The sequence below is a fragment of the Poecilia mexicana genome, unplaced genomic scaffold (genome assembly GCF_051168715.1).
Source record: "Poecilia mexicana isolate PSO_F unplaced genomic scaffold, ASM5116871v1 scaffold_11, whole genome shotgun sequence".
Classification (NCBI taxonomy): domain Eukaryota; kingdom Metazoa; phylum Chordata; class Actinopteri; order Cyprinodontiformes; family Poeciliidae; genus Poecilia; species Poecilia mexicana.
In genome coordinates this window covers 15,668,737-15,689,920 of record NW_028263380.1, presented here as the reverse complement: position 1 = coordinate 15,689,920, position 21,184 = coordinate 15,668,737, and the positions used below count along the sequence as shown (strand labels likewise).

The window sequence follows — 21,184 nt, the reverse complement described above, 5'->3', positions numbered from 1 at the left end:
GCGGGCGTTCTCGCAGGGAGCTATCTGCAAGGAGGACCTGTTTATACTGTCACTCTGGTGTCACAGATTGCCTCCGTTTAAGCATATCTGTTTGAGGGTTGATGAGCTTTACTCTGCCCTTTAGTAACTCGGCGTGCATGTGGTTTAGAGGTCGCCGAGCTACAAATGTGTCCTTTCATTTATGATACAAGATCCTCTGAGTCAGCAAGACACTTTTAGGGCTGAACAGAATCCAAATACAGGAGCAACGAAGGCACAGAATACTTATTTTAAACAAATATGCTTAGATCATTTGTAGTAGAGTAGAACAAAATGTTTACCCACATGAGCAGTGTTGAGTAAACGCTATCGCATGGTTGGTGTTTTAATTTGCTGACAATGGGCTGTTATAAGGCCTGCTCATGCTTTTTTATTTCCATATTCAGATGCCATTTGGGTTTTTCTAAACTCATTTATTGTGCTGTTGTGTAGTGTGGCACATGCTCCTTTAACAGGAAGTGGAAAAACTGGATAGCAGATGATCAAACAGCTATGAAAAATACAACATGACTCATCAGAAAAACTCTGCTGGAGAGGAATAAATAAAAATCTCTTTGAAACAGGTGAATTTAAGAAGAAAATGTTTTTGCTGTAGCTCAGAAACGGAGAGACATTGAGGACATGCACAGCTGACACACATGGTGGCCACTAAAAACTCACCAAACACTTTTGATATCGTAAGCTGTGCAACAACAAATATTCATTGGTTTTCATTTTCTAGTCTTTTTTGCGAGCAGGACATTGTTTCAGAATTTTAGTTTTTTTTTTTTTTTTTTCTTAGATTAAACCCTTTGCATAATCTGTCTTTCATTTGTAAATTGCACTGCAATTAAGACATACAGAACATATGAAACCACTATTGTTCTATTGCAAACGGTTTCAAACCATAGCCCTGTGTCAGTATCATCTTGGTAATAATAATTGAGGACAAATAAATATTCCTGCTCTATCTGACCTAAAGTGTTTTGGTAAGTCTGATGATTTGAGAATGGGTGAATTTAACTCCTTGAAATGCTGTTTTAGCTTCCAAGATTTCAAGGTGTATTGTTTAAGGAACATAATACGATGTTGCTTTGTTACTGAAAATATTTTATAGGAAGATTTTTATAGCAAAAATGTGGATTTCAGACATTTTTGTCTTGCCTCAACACATCCAAAAGAAAGAAATGAATTTTAAAAAAAATCCCCGACAGATGTTTTTAGTCTTGGATTGTCCTGGCCTCACAGTGGGTACATTCATTTAGTGATTTTCCTGTCACCGTCTCTGGGGTATATTAAAATGAATGTTTCGGTTGCAATCTCTCTCTCTCTCTCGCTCTCTCTCTCTCTCTACATGTTATTCTGATGAATGGACTGGGTCATTGAGAAAGCTGGAAGGGTGACCTGGATAGTGAATCTGCTGGTGTTTGTGCATTTCTTTGTGTTTTTTTTTTTTTTTTTTTTTAGTATGACTAATTTAATGGATAGAGTTCCACTATGATCAAGGACCCTCCATATCCCCCCCACCCCCAACTGCATCTCCATCCCTTCTCAAACCCAGACATGCACACTGAGCTACACACATAGATCAGGAGGGCTAGTGAAACAGTGATTTATACGACACAGCAATGACTATTGACCACATGTACTGTAACCTGAAAAATGATTTTGTGTGCAGTCGTGTGTGTGTGTGTGTGTGTGTGTGTGTGTGTGTGTGTGTGTGTGTGTGTGCCACTCAGGGAGGTGTTGTTAATCAATCAGTCACTGGAGACCCTGAACTTTGAACACCCATGAAGGAAATAAATCTACTGGACATGAAGATGAAATAGAGGGATGGAGGGGAAAAGAGGGTTATCGACCATTTTCTTACCATAGCATTAACTTCTAACCTCACTCTTTATGTAAATGCGAGCGCGTCATTTTAATATTACACGGAGATGTGCAAGTACGTGTAAATAAGCATTACATTTCCTGAAATATTCAGAGAAATTGTCGATTAAAAGTTGCCATTTACGTACATTGCACAACCTTTACACAAAACGTTCAGATCGGTCATCAGAAGCACATTTAATGAACATAAATTGGATAAAAAGTACATCACCAGCAGCTAATTTGAGCAAAAGATATGTGGAAATAAAACAGCTCTACATACTTATGATTACAGTGAATAAAGGTTGTAGTACCACAAAAAAAATCAAAGAGTTCATTATTTGGAAAGAAAATGGCCAATGAATGATCAAGAAACGTTTATGAATTATTTTTTAATGAATCCAGACAGAACTGATAAACTTCAGTCAGGACTCTTGGTTGTTTATTTTCTGCAGGCCTTATTGAATATAATAATCTCAGAAAATACCTGATAATTGCTTAGTGACTGCCTGCATTCTACAAAAAAAAAAAGATCTGCTCATTGAAGAAAGTTTAATCATAATACTCATAATGCCTAACTTTTTCCAGAGAAGGTGCTAAATGTAGGTTTCCACATGCCTTGTTGATGTTTTACATCTAAAGATAACCAATAAAGAAATGATTCGGAAATAAAATCCATTTGCAGAATAAAAAAAACCCGCACAAAACATGAGTAGAAAAAAAATGCATCCGCCACAAATGGTGTTACAGCATTTTTTTTTTTTTATGATGTTTAAGGGTTTAAATCTTACTAATGCAAGCATTAAGAGTCCATGAAACCCAGAGTATGAGACAAAGGGCCAAGACGTTCATTAATAAATGGTTTTTGTTTCTCATCCTTGACCCCCTAATGTGCATAATTGCAGCGTTTCTCCTGTTCAAGACACTCAGTTCAAAGTCTGGGGCAGCTCGTTGTTGTACTCTGTGGAAACCCTGGTCATGACCTATTAGCAATAAATTGGATCAAATGTTTGAGCATGACAGATCTAAAACCTGCGCGGTGGGAGGTCACCAGCAACGGAGCTGTGAGACACCGCTGTAAGACAGATTTGTCAGATCCTCGTATGAATATTAACTGCATTTTGCATGATGAAACAATATAGAAATAAAAGAAACGGGATGATGAAGAAGAAAGTTAAACAACCACACAAAAATATTGAAACATTTCTTAGCTACATATCAGAGGTTTGGTTTTCAGAACCAACAACCTGATGCGTCTCTTGAAGAAAATCTATTGATGTATTTCTGATATTGTTTTAATTGCGCAAACTATAAAACGACTGTTTCGTGGTGTTACGACAATGACGATCTGTGAAACAATCTTTATTAGTATTCATGTATTCATAACCAAAATCTTCTGGGCCTGTTGTTGAACTATGGGTGTAAATGGCACCTATTTAAGGAAAAGAAAATTAAAATCACGTCTCATTTGGCATATGAAAATCCAATATCTGGATGCTTTTATAATTCTGTAATTGTTTCATACCATATTAGTCATTCCACATCTGTAGAAAACTTATTATAAAACACAAATAGGCAAGCCTAAACCTGTGTAGACATGCCATTACAGTTGCCTCTAATCCAGTGGAACAGCAAACACAGTTTAAGGTTTAGGCTTCAGCCGATCATTACCTTTTTACAGCCCTATAGGAATTTGACAAACTGAAGAAATGCTGTAAATGAAAAAGTAAAAACCCTTTTCTTGTACTTAATTGTATAATTTGCTTTTGAATGCAGTTTATGCGGAAAATCAACATATGTGCAACATTATTTCTTTTGGAAATAGTACAACCCAGTGTGCTTTTACACAACCTAAAAAAAAACCTTGAAAATCTCCAAAACTGTGTAGTGACCTTTGTAAAGACTGACTACACGGTTTCACATCAGATAATAACCTTTGTTTGCAGGTGAAAATTGGGTCTGATGTAGGAAAAGGTTGCTTAAACTATACAGCAAAAAAAAAAAAGACACATATTCCCAACTTGTTTTACAATCATAAAACAGCCGACCTAAATAACTTCTCTTTGTAATTTTATGTTTTCCATGCAGGCTTGTTTTGCGTTTGAAGTAAACACACAGCTATATCCTTAAAACTATATCACTTCTTGGGTTAAAATGCCATAAAAAATATGAAACTATTATCATAATTAGTGTATTAAAAACTTTTTGCTTTACTAGAGCAGGGGCGCAACACGTTGATCGCGGAAGGTTTTGAGTCGATCTCGGCATCAGGTGACAAACTGAACGCCGTCGGGACGGTGAAACCAGCACGTCCTCCTCTGACTCGCTAAAAACATTTGTAACTTTATGAAAGAACAACAATAAAAAAAAAAAAATCAACAAAGCGTGTTCAAATTAATGACCCATCAACAATAATAATGTCAGTAATTATTGTTTCAGTAAGGTGTTGCGCAATTCTGTGCGTTTCGGTTCCATTACCAAAATAACTAGCAGAGCAAGAGTTTAAAATTAACTAATCAACCACCGCTGTGTTCAGGGGAGCGCTTATTAATAATCGCAAAAATAAATATCAAGCCTGCAAACCTAATATTGTAACGGACTGAATGTTATATTTTTAATGTAATCTCGGGTCGGCTTGTGGAGCGCAGGAGGTTGCCGTGGCAACGGGTGTGCTTAAATGACGGAGAGAGAGAGAGACGGAGAGTAAACGGGTGCGAATGGTTTTGAGTTGATCACTTGTTCGGGTTGTTTTGGGTGTAAATGGGACCTTTTTTCATCCAGTCAGTAGAAAACTACTTTTTACATCTGCAGAGGAATAAATGGTTGAGTAACTGTGATGTCCTTAGGCTCTTTGGATTAAAATGACCCCAAATCATAACTCTTCCTCTCCTGTGCTCAAAACTTAATGAGGTGTTTCTTTTCCTCATTACTGTTCTCAGTCCTCTCAGTGCCCTACCAGCAAACCTCCTCATCACTACAATACACACAAATATTAACATCTTTGTTGTAGTAAAAGATAACATCCACCTACCGTCCTCGTTTTCCTTTCATCTCCACCGTACAGTGGTTAAAAACTGCAATGTTATCTGAAGTGAAATTTATCAAATAATTTATTGTCTGTTATCCAGTGCTTGTGAATTTGACACAAATAGTTTCTTTCTTTCTTCCCTCTCTACCTCTTTTTGACAAGTGGTTGAGTTTTCCAGGATGTACTCTGGGAAAACGAGTGTCTTACATCTGGATGCTGTTATTGATTTAAGTTCATGGTCAAGTTGAGAACGTTTCCAATAGGAATAATGTTAGTCAATATAGACGCTCCACTGTGTTTTAAATGTCATAGTGCATGTCAAAATAGGCTGTAAGATAAACACAGTCTGAACATGTGACTAGTTAAATCAATTTTCTAGTTGTTGGCAGTACCATCGGGAGTGAAATGAAGGGTGAAAAGTTGGAAAAGAAGGGCGTCTATTTGGTCCCGTAGAAAATAAATAAAATTAAAATGAGAATATTTATCTTTTTGCATATTGATTTACATTTCAAAGGTGAAATAAAACAGACCTAGAGGTTATTTACGTTCAAACCACCTCAGATGATTAGCTCACAATTTAAGTTAAGTCATTCAATTTTATTGTGTGTGTAGTTACTGGGGTCACAGTTAATTGTTTCTGTGACTGCAGAGACTGGCTCCAGTGGCCTTTATCTGAAAGTAGTTCGACATGAAAGAGGGTTATGAGAGAGGGGGAAGACATGCGGCAAATGTCACCAGGCCAGGAATCAAGCCTGCGACCACCGCCATGAGGACCAAGGCCTCAATACATGGGTTGTGCTTTGCCCCTGCGCCACCACAGCACCCCCGGGGAAGAGGATTCTTAGAGATCCCCTGTCTAACTTTTTTTTGGGGGGGGAATTAATGTACGTAGCTGGACATAGACAACAACATCGGTAGCCTACAGGCTACCTGTTAAGCTTAAGGTGATGTATTGATATTAGCTAGCTAGTCATCCTTTAGCTAGCATTACCTGCATCTAACAGCTTTACTCAACTCAGTCGGTTCGTTTGGGGGGAAAACTGAAAAGTTCTTTGCGTTTTGCTGGTTTGCTGCCATGATTCTAACACACCTGGAGCAGTAGCAGGTCTCCTTCACTGCCGCACAGGTGTAAACCCAGTGCTAGCGTCAACGCTCGTGTTGCGTTTAAAGGCGGCTCGGAAAAACAGGTTACCACATGTTAACAACGGATTAAACAGTTTTAACTGCTGATAAAAGTGACATGACACAGATATGGGAAGTGTAGCCCCTACTGTATCAAATTAACATAGGAATAACAGAAAGTTGACCATTCTAAGGTAAAAATCCAGCGCATACAGCGTTCATGTTTTACGCTTCTTGCGCCCCCCCCATGCAATGGCACTGCGCCCCCCCCCCACAGTTTGGGAACCTCTGGTGTAGGAGATAATAGCTTTAATAATAGCTGAATAGAACTTTGAGAACTGTTTATCTTAGTCTCTTCTACATAGTGCTTTACGATGTCACATACAGTTTCAACTGTAATGTGATGAAGGGTGTTGGTAAAAGACTGGTGTGGAGGCACACCAGGATCCTTACTTTATCAAAAATCCTTCAAACCATGTTTGCATAAAATATGCAAATGTCGGCAGTCTCTACCCATACTGAATTAGAAAAAAATCTAAATAAGTAGCAGGAGAGTTTTTGGTTTCAAAAATGCCCCATCCTACACACTTCCTGCCTTTTTGGTGGGTGTAGCAACAAATGCTGCCATTAATGTTTTAAGCCTTCTCTTTTCTATCATAATGACAGCATTAATGTTGAAAAGTATATTTTGTAGGTTAACAATGACAACAACCAGATGCAGGAATGATAAATGACAGGCTCTATCAATCATAATCGCTGGACTGCTTTGTTTAATGTTTTACGTTGGAAGTTGTGTGTTGGATTGTATTACAATCCTGCGCGTAGCTTCCTTTGTTGTTGTGTATGAGACAGGAAGAGCAAGGAAATCACTCCAGTGATATTAACCAGTTACTTCACATACTGATGCGATTTCACGCTATCAGACTCTTGTGTGCACGTACACCAACACCCACAAGTCTCTTTCCTAACCCACTTTCAAATTCTGTAAGGGAATTTTGCTTTCACTTCATAAATCTTGAAACACGTAAACCCAGATTTAAATTGTGACACAATAAAACGAGTGGTGTGTTTGTGCACGCTGAAGGTTTTGCATCTGCTGGAGTGAAAGTAAAGGAAATTAGATTCTGGAGAGGAAGCAGGGGGATTTGAGTTTTACTTTAATGATATTCTATCTGCTGAAGGGTAAAGAGACGGCTTTATAGAGCCGCTATTATACCACAAGTTGCAAGAACGAGCACGAAAGTGGAAGAGGTGAAACACAAATGAAAATACAGTGATGGTCTAAAAAAAAGAGTCACCACCACTTCTCATTTCTTAAACAGTCTCAATAGATGACAAATCCTTTGGTCACGTAGAAGAACCTGATCTGTTTCAGAGTATCACATTATTGGCATGCATCAAGAAAATTTCCTTGCTTATTTGACAAACTTTACAAATCTGCCTAACACAATGGATCATGAATTCAGTCTTCTGCCTTCCAGGTGAAGATATGTGGCTCCACAGTTGAATGAGGTTAAAAGTGGAAACATTGGTAAAAATCGGTCAATCGTGAAACTAAACATGGAACAATGATCAGTTCGAGACACCGGTCAGGTCTCTGTGTGTACTTTTGCATTTATTTGTGTGCGTATTGTATAGTTACGCGTGTGGACAAAAAGAACTACGATGCAGGAATACTTTGATATTCAAATGTATCACAATGTAGAGAGTACATTTTCCACTTGAGGTAAAACCTTTTATTGTCATAAGAAATAAAAAAATCTGCTTCGGTTGTTGTTGATTCCTTCATATAAACTCCCATGGTGGTATTATGTCCTTATGCATTGCAACTGGTTATTTTGCCTCCTGAAAACATGGCACGTAGCATTTTAGGCATGATAGAAGATCAAAAATGAATACTGAATTTAATAAACAAATACATAAATCGGAGTGAAGATTATGATCCTACTTGTAATGAAGAAATTCAGTACTATTTTTTACTTCATGCTTTGTATGGAAGATGGATATGATTCCATGTATTTTTATAAACATGCAAACTTGACAGTGATTATTGTTCCAGTCAAATGTTTGCAAATGAGAAAGCTGCTACACTTGGAAGTGCAACTTATGCAACAATATTTTAATATTGTAATGACTGGCCCTACCACCTTAAGTCTTTGCATTGCACTCAGATGTATAATGGAAAGCTTAAAGTTTGTTAGATAGAATTAAACACAATTTAGCTATAGTGTCAAATTTCAGAAAAAAAGACAAAAAAAAAAAAACACATTTAAAGAAGCATGATGTACCACTATTTCAAACCGAAAATGTAAAAATGTGATTGATGGGAGAATAAATGATGAGCACAATAGGGAGAGAAGTAACACAATGCCAGTATTTGCTCAACTGGTGGAAAGGGGAGGGGAGAAAAAGAGAAAATGTAACGAATGTAGAAAATGAAATGAAAGAAAGAAAGAATGGCAGCTTTGGGGAGAATACAGAAAATGTTGCAGTGGCAGCACAAGGGCTTGGCTCTTTTCCAGACGTGAAAAAAGATCCAGCTCTCCTCTCCTCCTTCGTGTTTCCTCCTCAATTAGCTGTCTCTTAGCTGAAGGCCCACCTGGGCAGTTATGCGGCATTTATTTGAGGATAAACTGAGACATGATGCTGAGCTGAGTGATTTCATGTGGCCTTTTCTTCTCCCTCCCACCCCCCCTTATTTCTTGTTTACCCATCTGCAGAGAGGTTTTAGTATAAAAAATATCAATTTGTTGAACACTTGCTTTTTATCAAATTGAAAGCCCTAACTGAACCCATTCATCATTATATTAATTTATTTGAAAATGCATTATGCACAGTGTGGTTTTTTTTGTAACGAACAGCTCCTGAAAAACAGATTTCCTAATACAGTAGTTTCCTCAATGTTTTTTGAAAGAGCTTAAGAAGAAAATAAGGTTGACCAAGTCCTATCTAACATGAAGACGTTTCGCCTTTTAGTATAATCTTGAGGCAAGGAAACAATGTTATGCTACGACCTATGAAGGTCTTAGCACAAAATTTAAAATAAGATGTTTCCAGTGTTCATTTGTTTCATCGGTAACTAAAAAAGAGAAGCGAGAAAACTTTGTGAGACACACTTGCAGCTAATGAAAACCCATATCTCAGAAAATTAGAATATAAGTTCACTACAAAAAAAAAACATACTGACAACAAAAACAGTCATGCTAAAATGATGGAAAACTGCAGAGTACATCATCCATGCTTCACTTTAGCTCAGGCCAAGTTCCTGGTGAATCTAGCACCAAACTGCCATGCTCTGTAAAGCAGGAACTGGTCATTTTGAATGTGTGGGAACATGCCAAGACGTGCTGGAAAACAAAGTCCAAATCTCCATCAAACTTGTAGGCAGAAGGAAAAGCTGATGGACTTTTCACGTAGCTTGGATTCTCTGCGTCTCTTTTCCCAGACTCTGGGACGTTGGGCACCAAATGAATTGGAAATGTTACTTTGATCTGAAAACTTTGGAGATTTTGAACTGAGTAGCTGAACTAGTCAAGTTTTGTTGGAATGAACATTCTTTAGTGAGCTATAGAAAATATTATGTAAACCTTTCAGGAAGATACAAGACACCCAGTTTCTTGTTTTATTTTATGCTTTATTTAGTTTACTTTTTTTTTTTTTTTTTGGTAATGCATAATTTTAATCACATCGCTCTGTTTTCTTCTTTCAGGTTAACAGGCTTCCAGGCTCCTCCCCCTGTCACCAGCACAGGGAATGTTTTCTCCTTGAGGTTGACCAGCGACTTTGCTGTTTCTGCTCATGGCTTCAAACTCAACTATGAAGGTCAGAACGTGTCTGTTTTTGTATAAATGTTTGTATTTCTTGTTTGCAAACTGAGCTGTTTAATAAAAAAATAAAAATAAAAAAAACCCTTCAGATATCCCCAAATTATGCCTAGATAAAGATCATTTTGAGTATTTTTGGTGTGAGAACAAAAGATGTAGATTTGGAAAATGAAGCTCCATATATTCCGAAATGGATAATGGCTGAAGCTGCATGTTTTACTCAGCCTCGGTATGTGAAATCCCTCACTTAACTGTATTAAAGAAGGTCAGATTTCATGTTTTGGTTTTGATGCTTTCTCGGGAACTCGGTTTCTATTCCGTTCGGGTCTGTCAGGGAAGATGAACTTGAGATGAAAAAGTGAACTGTTAAGTTGCTCAAGGAGAAGGAGAAGTGCCAGGTCTTGAACTCAATCCACTTTTTTTTTTTTTTAACTACTGTCCACTCAGCACAAGACACGATTCAAGTGCATCCTTTTTTTTCAGCAGCTGGAGGCACTCGGACTTTCTGAATCAAGCAACAGGGTTAGAGCAGATCAGCATCTGATGCCGTAGTGATTTAAAATCAGCATCATGACTAAAATTGTTTTACATCAGTGATAACAACAACAACAACAACAACAAAAAGCTTACCGAGTTTAAGTGATAGAATAATTAAAACATTTCATGAAGGTCGTCATTTTCTCCATGGCTGTTAGTCATGGGGAAAAAGCGACGTGTGCCAATCTCAGGAGATCTTTAATATCTCACTGTTTTCCTTTGAAGGGTTTATGTAAACATCATAGTGAACTATTCACAGATGAAAGAAAACAGATGATTGCTTAAAATGACGGTTAAAATTAGACCTTGAGCCAGCAGTTTTAGATCTGAGTTGTAGATTAGAGCATCTTTGATGTCCTCACTGGGGCAATTAGTTCGAGTGAATGAAGTGGGTGGGGGGTGGGGAAGCATTAAATCGTTTTACCAAAAGACAAAAATATAACTGTGTGCGAATGTGAAAGAAATGACGCAATTACAGCGTTTACACGTATTCACGATGAGCTGTTGTCACGCCAGCAGCTGTGTCAATTCAGAGAGTGCAGCTACGTTTGTGACCCCGCAGGCAATTTCAAACCGCAGGGCATTTATATTTCTTCTGCACTGTCCGTTCCCAAGCTAACACAGACAGTAAAGATGATGGCTTTTTATCACACAGTCTCATCACAAGTGGTTATTGTATGATTGGTGCTCTACGTTACAAAAGTTACTTTAGTACACGCAGTCAATGTAAGCAGTTATAAAGCCTTTTGCTCGCTCACCTTGGACCTAATCTCCCAGGGAGTCCTGCTCAAGCTGGAGACATAAAGCAAGAAGTGAAACGGAAAAGCTCAGGCAACTTCAGAAATGTTAGAGGGATATAAATATGCATTTTAAACAACTACAAAATATAGAGAAGGAAACTAATCATATACATAAAACAACCATCCACCAACTGAAATCCAGCATAATTCATTACAGATATTAAAAAGTCAAGAATTTGCATTTTTTTCCATTTTCCAGCTCAGTTCTCAAAAGTTTCTTAAATACAGACCCATTCCACAGATTTAAATATAATTAAAAATGTGTTTCTTTAACTTAACTCACTAAGTGAAACTAATAATCTAGATAAATTATACACATACTCCTGCCTCTGTGACTTTATTTCATTTAATAATTATGATTTTCAACTAATTAAAACACAACATCTAAGGTAAGAATATTAAGAAATTTTTAATACAGACATGTTGCGTTTTACAAAAAAATAAGTTAAATACCTGCCTAAATGTTGTTGTTTTTTTTAAAATATACTTTTAATCTAACAAACAAACCTCGTTGTAATGCATGTTTTAATTGAATAGAACTGTACAATAGGATAGGAAAATGGCCTTAGAATCATCATATTTTAATGCTACCCCAAACATGTGGACTGTGAAAGAAAAAAAAAAAAAAATTTTACTCTGGGATCATTAAACTATTATTTTGACCTGTGATACAACATAGAGTTTAAGAAAACACGGAAAGATAAAAATAATGAACAAAGCTTTTGCAAAAAACTGCAACACATGCATGTTCTAAACGAGCTTTACTATAAAGATTATCGGAAAGTTTTTACAAAGTGAAATTGTGAATCTCTAAGCCTGCATTCAAATTGCAATACGACTAAAATATTAACTGAATGAAACATCTTTGCTTTCTAATCTTGATATTCAATAAGAACAAGGCAGTCTTTGACTGTGTCTTAATGCATAAAACCTGAAATAAAGGACGATGAGTACTTTGCTTTTCTTCTCGCTGTGTTGTATAGGTAAAACCAATTAGTATTTTGACATTTACAGCAGCCTATGTTCTGTGACTAAAATACAACAGGGCTTGAATGAATCTCACGTTCTGTTCATGTGAAATAGGGCTGCTTTGAAATTTCAGATTTAATCTACAACACTAAACGGGCATTTGTGATATTCTGCTGGCATCTCATGGCCACAAAAACACGTCAATGCATTTCCTAACCGTTATTTTAACAAATAGCACTGAAAAGACATCAAACCCAAAGTTACATCTTCAAAGCCACCTTAAATCAAGCGTTAACTTCATTCTAAATCAACATTACTACTGCTAATCATTTGTTTCTCGGAAAGTTTAAAATATTTCTACGTATAGCACATCATTCCCACACATTTGTCATAAGAGCTATTTTTCACCGTGATGCTACCAAACTCCGTGAGAGTCTTTCTGCCTCCCATCGTGGGTCACTGTGCCCGTCTTTGAGAGAGAGGTGGAGAACTGATGGGTAATCATTGAATTGCTCTGGGTCTGTTGCACTGCGTAATCACGCCGCCGCTGATTGCCGAGCGCCTGTGTTTGAATCTACACAAATGCTTCGTCTGAGTTCATATCTTCATGGGTGTCTGGATATTACAAGTTGAAGCAGTTGTCCCAGATTTACTGACTGGCACAGATTTCCACCAAGACACTTGGCACATGATTGCTCTGTGCACTTTCTGTGTATCTATGTCTGTGTGTAGATGTGACGCAGGGGGAGTTAGCTGTCAGTGAGAGGATCCAGGGGACTTATCTAAGGAGCCCCTGCTGTTGGTACATGCAGCCTTTTGACTTCGACTCAGTGTGCCGCAGCACAGTGACAGACACCGTGAGAGAGACGAACAGCACAATTGCCATTTGTAAAAAATGAAACATTACTTACACTGGTGTTATGAGAGTCTTCAGCCAGTCATCTCGGTGCAGTGTAAAACATGTTAAACGCTGGCTTTAAATCTGAATGGATAAAGCATACATTGCCAGTCCTTGGTTTAAAGGTTTAAAAAAAAGTCAATACAAAAAGATACAGGCAATACAAAATAAAGGTAGTGCTGTTTTTGTTTAGTTTGTGTGTGTGCGTGTGTGTGTGTGTGTGTGTGTACACCCCATTTAAAAACAAACATAGAGTTTTACTTTGAAATGAAATACATGAACCAGATTGGCTTCAGCCATCAATATTTTTTTGTATTGCAACAAAGCCTGGCAACAATCTATGAGAATAAGAATGTGTGCTGGTGAGATAAGTAGTTAACAGCACCAAGATAGATTGTGTTGGTAAATAAAATAAAAAAATGCACAAATGGGAAGAACAAGAGAGCATGCCATTCGGGTAAGGCAGATCTGCCGAAATGAACTTTGAAAAAGGCAAAGGAATGTGAGCATCTGCTCCTCAATCCCTTCTGCGCTCTTCACTGTGCGTCTGTTCCGGCCACATCTCCAGCCGAGAGTGCACTCTGCTCCAGGGTCTTCTCCTGGCTTGATGTGATGCCTCGGGCCTTTTAGATCACACTTGGCCATGGAATACCTCTGGACACTTCAATCATGAGCGCAGGAAGGGCTGGAGGATGTCGGTCAGAGAGAGAGGTTCTGGATTTCCTCGTTTTCCTCCTTAAAGCTCCAACATAAGTGGAGAAACAGGTGAACGGATGGGAGCAAGAGGTCCAGCTCTGTATGTAGGACAGAAAAAAAAAAAAAGGTTGTGACTGAAGAATTCACCATTACACACAGAAAAAAATAAAAAAAAATTTAAAAATAAAACAGGAAGGAACAAATCAAGTGCCCACTGTAACGGAAGCCTGTGTTCGGCGGAGCAATGGTACAGAAGGTTAGCATTATCCTCTCCAGTCTGTCCACTCAGGAGAGGCTTTGATGTGCTCATCGGACACCTTGAATCTTTCTTCCTGTCCCTCTGAAGATACTCGGGTCATGACTAATTCATCTGCCTGCACATACCATGAAGTCTGCATATCTGCACGTGGATTTGAACAAGAGACAGAGAAATACAGTGATGTATAATTTAACGCTGCGTCTGAGGCTGTTTGATATTGTGCTGATGAGACAGAATTGCAGATTATCGCTGGGCTTTGACACACAGGTATGCATGCTTTCCTTGCATGATCCGTGTAGAATAATTTATTTTTTTTTCTCTCTTTCTGCCTCATTTTCTGTCTTTTTACTCGTCTGCTTATTCATCTTTTATGTTCAACGTCGTGCTTATTGTTTTGTTCATTCCTGTTTTGTATTGTAATTGGATTGTGTGTATCTTTAATAATTTAGGGAAAGTACTGAAGAGTAAAGATATAAACTAGAAAGGTAAAAAAAAAAAAAAAAAAGAGTGTGGCGTCGGTGCTCATGATAGTTTTAGTTTATCCATTGTTCCTTTTCGATTGTTGCAGGTTTGAGTGATTTAATGTGTTTCTTTTTTATCTTCTGTAGACGTAAAAAGTCCATTTTAATTCCCGACGTCAGAGGTTTCACCTTGTGGCCCTTTCTGTGCTGCAAATTGACTCTTTTTGAGAGTATTTAATAAAAGCACCTATCCAACTATTTATATAGTTCAAGACTTTGGATTCAGCAGAATGACACAACATAACTGTTGTTCAAATGTACCTTTCAAACACAAACATAACCCTGAATCTTTATTTATTTATTTATTTATTTTAGAGAAACAGCAAAACCGTAAAGGACACCAGCATAACAATACAACAGTTTAAGATTTCTATTTTCAATGGAAATTGCAAAGGCCACCAAAGTGTTGATCTAAGTGATATGTCTATGTAAAACTCAAAACCGCACAAAAGGTTTAGTGATTCACATAAAACAATGTTTTCAAGCAATTACTTTTTAAGCTTTATTCTTGCAAGTATGAAAGAAGTTGGTCATTCAGTGAAAACATTAAAAACTTGGATAACAAGTACCGCTGAGAATGTTATCACTTTAAGGCATGCAATTAATCTGAAAATGTTAACGAGATAATATTACATAATGCAGATGAATCAAACCTACTTTGACCGAAAAGCCTCTCTCCCACGCAGGGTTTCCTGGTTCACAGCCGAGCGCGGTGGGTTCGGCAAACAAGGAGTGACGGTAAAAGTTTTCCGCGATGGCAGACTGCCATCCATTCCCGCAAGAACCACAGCTGCGTACATATTTATATTTAAAGCTAACAAATTTAGGAATGTGATTAATTGATTGACCTCCACCGCCTCCTTACATCAGATTGATTTTTTTTAATTATCTAAAATCGGGTTGCAGAAAATTACTTTAAATCAACAGTTGTTCAATAAGATAAAAAAAAATGTCTCTGCTGTAAATATAAATCTAGAGGAGACAGTGTTTCTTGGAACCATAAAAATGTCAAATATAAAATGATTTAAATAAGAGAATGCAAAATGGTAATTGTGCAAAAAGACTGAAGTTACTAAAGAGTCTTGAAAAGGCAAAAAACATGTCAAACGCATAGCAATGAACACTTCGATCTACAACTGGAAAACATTACCATAAAGCATGTCTTACGTGTTAACTTCAACCATAAATATATTGCCCAGTCATTCTTTTATGACTAAAATGTGAACAATTTCCTCTCCCTTTTTTACATTCAATATCTCTGCCATTTTTCCTCCCTTGAAATTAGCACATCATTACTTTGTTGTTCTCTTACCTTCAGCAGTGTTTATTTAAAGACTGAAATAAAAACGTATACAGTCTAGTTAAGCTAAAGAAAGGACATAAAAGCCAAATTAAATCCAACAGTATTTTTTTCTTTTTCAGGGAAAAATAAAATGAAGGCAGAATCAACAGCTTTCTACATTAATTGGACTTGGAAAAATCAAGAAGCACATTAAAGTGGAGGTGGAAAAGGTTTTTTTTTGTTTTTTTTGTTCTTCTTTGTTTTTTCCAAACCCTCTTTCTGTTTGGAGTTGCTGGGGTGGGGAGATGTAATTTGCAAACACATAGAAGTTGCTGGCAGCTGGTTAAACACTTTGGGAACCTTCACTGGCCAGATGTCAGTGGCATGGGTGGACCCATCTGCGCTCTGGGCATTTGTCCATCAGTTCCTCATAATATCATGAAGGCTGTTGTGCACTCACTGGGATCTGCAGCCAAAGCAGTGACCTTCTGTATGTGCTCTCATTTCCTGACCCGCTACAACCTTGATGTATGAAAGATGGACAGTGAATGGTGATCCCCTATAGAAGAAAAATGCATAATTATGCATTAGCCCTGATCAGCTTTAACAACATTTTTGAAAAAATAATTTTTCCTTTTAACTGTTGTCATTACTTTTTGGAACCGAGTATGGCACAATCATTTTTTTCACCTTCTGGTATGGTAACTGGCGGTTGCACCGTACCATCCAAGAAAAGTCGTATTTGATTCTACATTTGACTCAGATTAGCCGATTTTATAACTGAGAAGAAACGAATCGCAATGTCAGCAACTCATTGCATGTATGTGACTTGGCAGACACACATGCAGCAGCTTGAATCCTGTGACATGTCCTGGTCTGGGTTGGCACACTATAAGTAGGCACGGTAGCTGTTTGACCAATCAGTCAGGTCAGTGAGAAACTATATAGCTAATTCAAAAATAAATCAATTACACTGAACAAAGATGAATTTCGTACAAATCTAAATCCCAAATCCACAAATGCAATTAAAATACACATCAATTCCAGAGTGCATTATATTTATATCATGTCGACATGCAATCACTTCACTGAGGATGATGTTTGTTAGGTTAAAAAACAGCTTCACTCTTTCTTTATCTTTTTTCCCCCCACATAATCAGTGTTTTACTGAACACTACAACTCTCTGCAGTTAAGATCCCCACAACATATTTGATTAAAAGTTAAAACGCAGATTTACAATCAGGCTGCAGCTGTAATAAAATGAGTCGCTGCTGAAACAAATCTTTGGAGATGGTGCACTTCTTTTCTTTTATGTGATCTGCGAATATCAATACCTGGTTTGTACTGGCAAAAGGCACATAAAAACTGAAAGCTAATGTAAAAAACAACACTTTTTTTTTTTTTATCAGATTAACTTTATGTCAACAACACCCTTGTTGTTTGAAGTGTCCCTGGTCAAAGACACATGGATCAAATGGCTGAATTGCCTACATGGTGATGTTCTCCAGAGTCCTGCTAATTATCTCTTTATTTGGCTCAGGTGTGTTGAAACAGAGACTCATCTCAAAGTTGCAGGGCACTGGCCATGGAGGATTGGTCCAGATGTTCACTAACTGGCCCTAAGCATCAAAAAAAAAAAAATCTCTACCTCAAATATTAAAGATCAGTCTTCTTTTGGAGAGGCTTGACTCTGTTTTTATCCGTTTGACAAATCTTGTCTGCTTATTTATCCGTAACCATCTTTGTGTCGAAACCTATTCAGAAAAGAGGTACTTAAAAAAAACAAAAACCTAAGCATGCAGCCCTGAAAGCTGTAGGAAAATTAATTTAAAAAAAAATGTTTCGATGAGTTTTAAAATAAGCTATCAAAAATGAACTCTGTCGAACTGTATTGTGTCAAGTAAACCCCAAAATGGAGATATTTGTTTGACTGTGGTATATGTAAACTTAGAGACGAAAATCTACTGAGTTCTCCAGTAGAAGCATTTATCTAACCACACAGACTATGTTCAATTTTTAAAGTGGTCATGTTAGTTGATATATAATTTAATGGCTGCCAAGAACTCATTTTACTGTTTAAACACTTTTTTCTTTTTTCCACAGGCAAAAATAGTGGCATGTAACTTAATTGCATTTATTATGACATTCTTGAGGAATGGAGGTTAATCATTTGTCATATCAAACAACAAACTGCCATACTGACGGCAATAATAACACATTATTAACTCTGCGTCAATAACTAGATGCCAGTCACATTAGGCAAACATTCAATTCTCACATTAATGAATCTTATCTGAACGCTTCATGCATCGCATGTGTTAGCAGGCTCTCGGAGGAAACGGTAAATCTCAGTTAGGATCCATATTTTAGAGCCACCCGTTGAACGAGTGCCCCGGCATTTGTTTCTCAGGGCCTTTTGATCGCTTATCAGTCCTTGACTGATTGATTTCGACACTAGTCTCTTTAATTTGAACATGATCTGAGTGTAAAATTCATGTTTGCGCATCTGCGTGCGTGAGCAAGCTAGCGGGAGCTCGCTTTGCCGTTGCGTGTTGCACGAGTGTTTTGTGCGTGCGTCTGCGCGCACATGAGGTTGGTGATTGAGGCTCTCTCTGTGGCCGCTCTGATCTTTATCAAAGAGACCTGAGGGGACTGACAATGTCCACCCCTTTATCTATCAACCCCCCATCTGTCTCTGTCTTTTCTTTCTCACTTTAGGTCATTCAGTTTTTCTTCCCTTGCCGCAATTCAATTGAGTTTGTTTCATTGAATCTAACTCAGATAATGGTATCACTGAAAAGACAATGTGACCCCCAATGGTTGAGGCTGATTAAAGAAGACTGTAGGACAGTAAGCACACACCGCGTGAACATGTAATGATGAAAATACATACTAAAACGGCTACAGTTTGCCTCTTTTTGTGATCCGGAAGGGCGCGATTTTGTAAAAAAGAAAAAAAGAAATCTGATAATTTTCTTGTTCTTTGACCCTTTTACAAATTATACATATGTCTCCTTTTCATTTGTACATCTAAATATATATACATAGACTTGAGTTTTGCTCTTTTATTAGCAGAGAATTCAATATACATGCTATGCACAAAATATAATTAAAAATGTTGTTAATTGCATGAGCCTTTAACTTGGCTCATGCATTTAAAATGAGTAGAAATATGTAAGTACTAAATCAGGAGAAAACTGGTGGATTGTGTTAATGTGTCTCAGTATAACATGTGTCCAATTAGGACATGTGTCCATTCCCATGTGCAAATGCAAACAGGTGTGAAACAATTGAAGATTTGAATGATGAGGGGGGGAGGGAGTGACAAAGAAAAAATATGGTGAAAAAGCAGGAGAAAATTGTAAGAACCAAATTTACACTGTGAAACAAAAAATAGGGATAGTGGGAGGACTTATATATATATATATATATATATATATATATATATATAAGTCCTCCCACTATCCCTATTTTTTGGGATAGTGGGAATCACTTGAGATTCTCAAGTGATTCTCAAGAATCACTTGAGAATCACCTATTCTCAAGTGATTCTTGAGAATAGGGACAAAACAGGTCCTATGGATAAAGCATGAAATTTGAATAAAATATACACAAAATATATTTTTTTCAAATATCTAACTAAACTAACCTGGGTCATGTGAGCACAACCATAGACATAATATAAGGGTAGACGCCGCATTGGCTGCTCCGGCGCAGGAAATACGGCGGCCATCTTAGAGCGGTATAAACTCCTACTTTCCTCAATCAAAACAATAGACGATGCCTCAGCTCTGAGGGATATTATTGTTCGGATCTATGGATTATTGATGTGAGGGCTCCACAGACAGCATTTCACAAGTAAGATGGACATATTATTGTGTATATATTGTGATTAGAATATTACTTTACTGTATTTATGTCCACCGGCGAGATACTAGCTAATATTAGCTACAGTGCTTGGTGTAATACGGGTTCAGCCCCGCTATGAAGGCTAACTGAGATTCTGTACATCTAAAAATATTAATTATTCTCTAACATTGACTTAGATTATATGACAAAAGAGCATTAGAAATGAAACAATATAACACATATTATAAAACTTATGTTATAACATTCACCAGCAAAGTTTACACAGGTGGTAAAGACTATTATTTATATGTAATTCTTTCACTAGTAAGATACATCCCAAATCTTCCGTTTTTGTTTTGAAAGTTTCATAAAGACACGATGTGAGGAAGAAGAGGGAGAAATCTATAAAGAGAGACGGATTCACTGCAGCACGGATGGATCTCATCAGATTTTGGACTTAATCTCAGCTGCTGAATCTCTGAAGCTAGAAGTCGGCAAAAAAAAAAAATAAATAAATATAAATATATATATATATATATATATATATATATATATATATATATATATATATATATATATATATATATATATATATATTCAGTATTAATTATTTATTTGTGCCATTATGAATCTTTATTTGTGTTGTATAGTTATTTAAATATGTATTGATATTACTAAATAATTTATTAAATAAATTATGAACGGCTGTGTGCTTTGTAATATGCTCTTTATACATCAATATCAGAATATTCCATTCCTATTCTATTGTTTTAGCCACTAAGCATATTTAAATACTTAAATAACTTAAATAACATACTTAAATAATACAATTGTTTATAAATGTAGCTTTGATAGATGTTTGAATATGGTTTCCAGTAACAAAAAAGCGTGTTATGATCGATTAAATGCGCTGATCCGTCACTGTGCCTGTTAAACACATAGGACCGAGTGGAGTGGTATACCGCTCCAAGATGGCCGCCCTAAATCTCGTCAGCGACAATAGGCGACAGCGGGGCATGAGGCGTCTATCCTTATATTATGTCTATGAGCACAACAATGTATATTTTTCTTTTTTTTTGCTGAATATTTTTTTATTTTAAACATTGTAGTCGGTGGATGATGCCTGTAAAAGCCCTTGTCCAGGAGCAGAACTCAATACATTCTTATAGTTTAAAACAATTAAAGAAATACTAAAATTATATATTATGACAATTAAGTATAAGTAGTCATATAAATAATTATAAAAGTATCGATAAATTGAATTAAAAATAATTTTTAGATATTTTCCAACTCCGTTGAAATTTGTCCTTAGTTTTTGTCAACACCGTCAGAAATGAAAAGAATGTAAAAAAAATCAGGCATTATTGGGGGGCACCAGAACTTCTGAGGACCCCATGACGTTGTCTTTTCTCTTCCTTTGCTAGGAGGGCTAGTTAGCTCCGGTTAGCTTAAGTTATTCTTTAGTTTTTTCTTCTGTTTTATTCCTAAGTTGTTTGTCACAACCATGATGT

General features: G+C 36.9%; 1 protein-coding gene across 1 annotated transcript in view; it reads left to right on the top strand.

Moving 5' to 3' along the window:
* LOC106924683 (CUB and sushi domain-containing protein 3) overlaps positions 1 to 21,184 on the top strand; it is a 392,355-nt gene that overhangs the window by 109,797 nt on the left and 261,374 nt on the right. Inside the window, exon 3 of the mRNA XM_088010270.1 lies at positions 9,747 to 9,859. Coding sequence (XP_087866396.1) covers positions 9,747 to 9,859 — 113 coding nt within the window. The remainder of the gene's footprint in view (positions 1 to 9,746; positions 9,860 to 21,184) is intronic.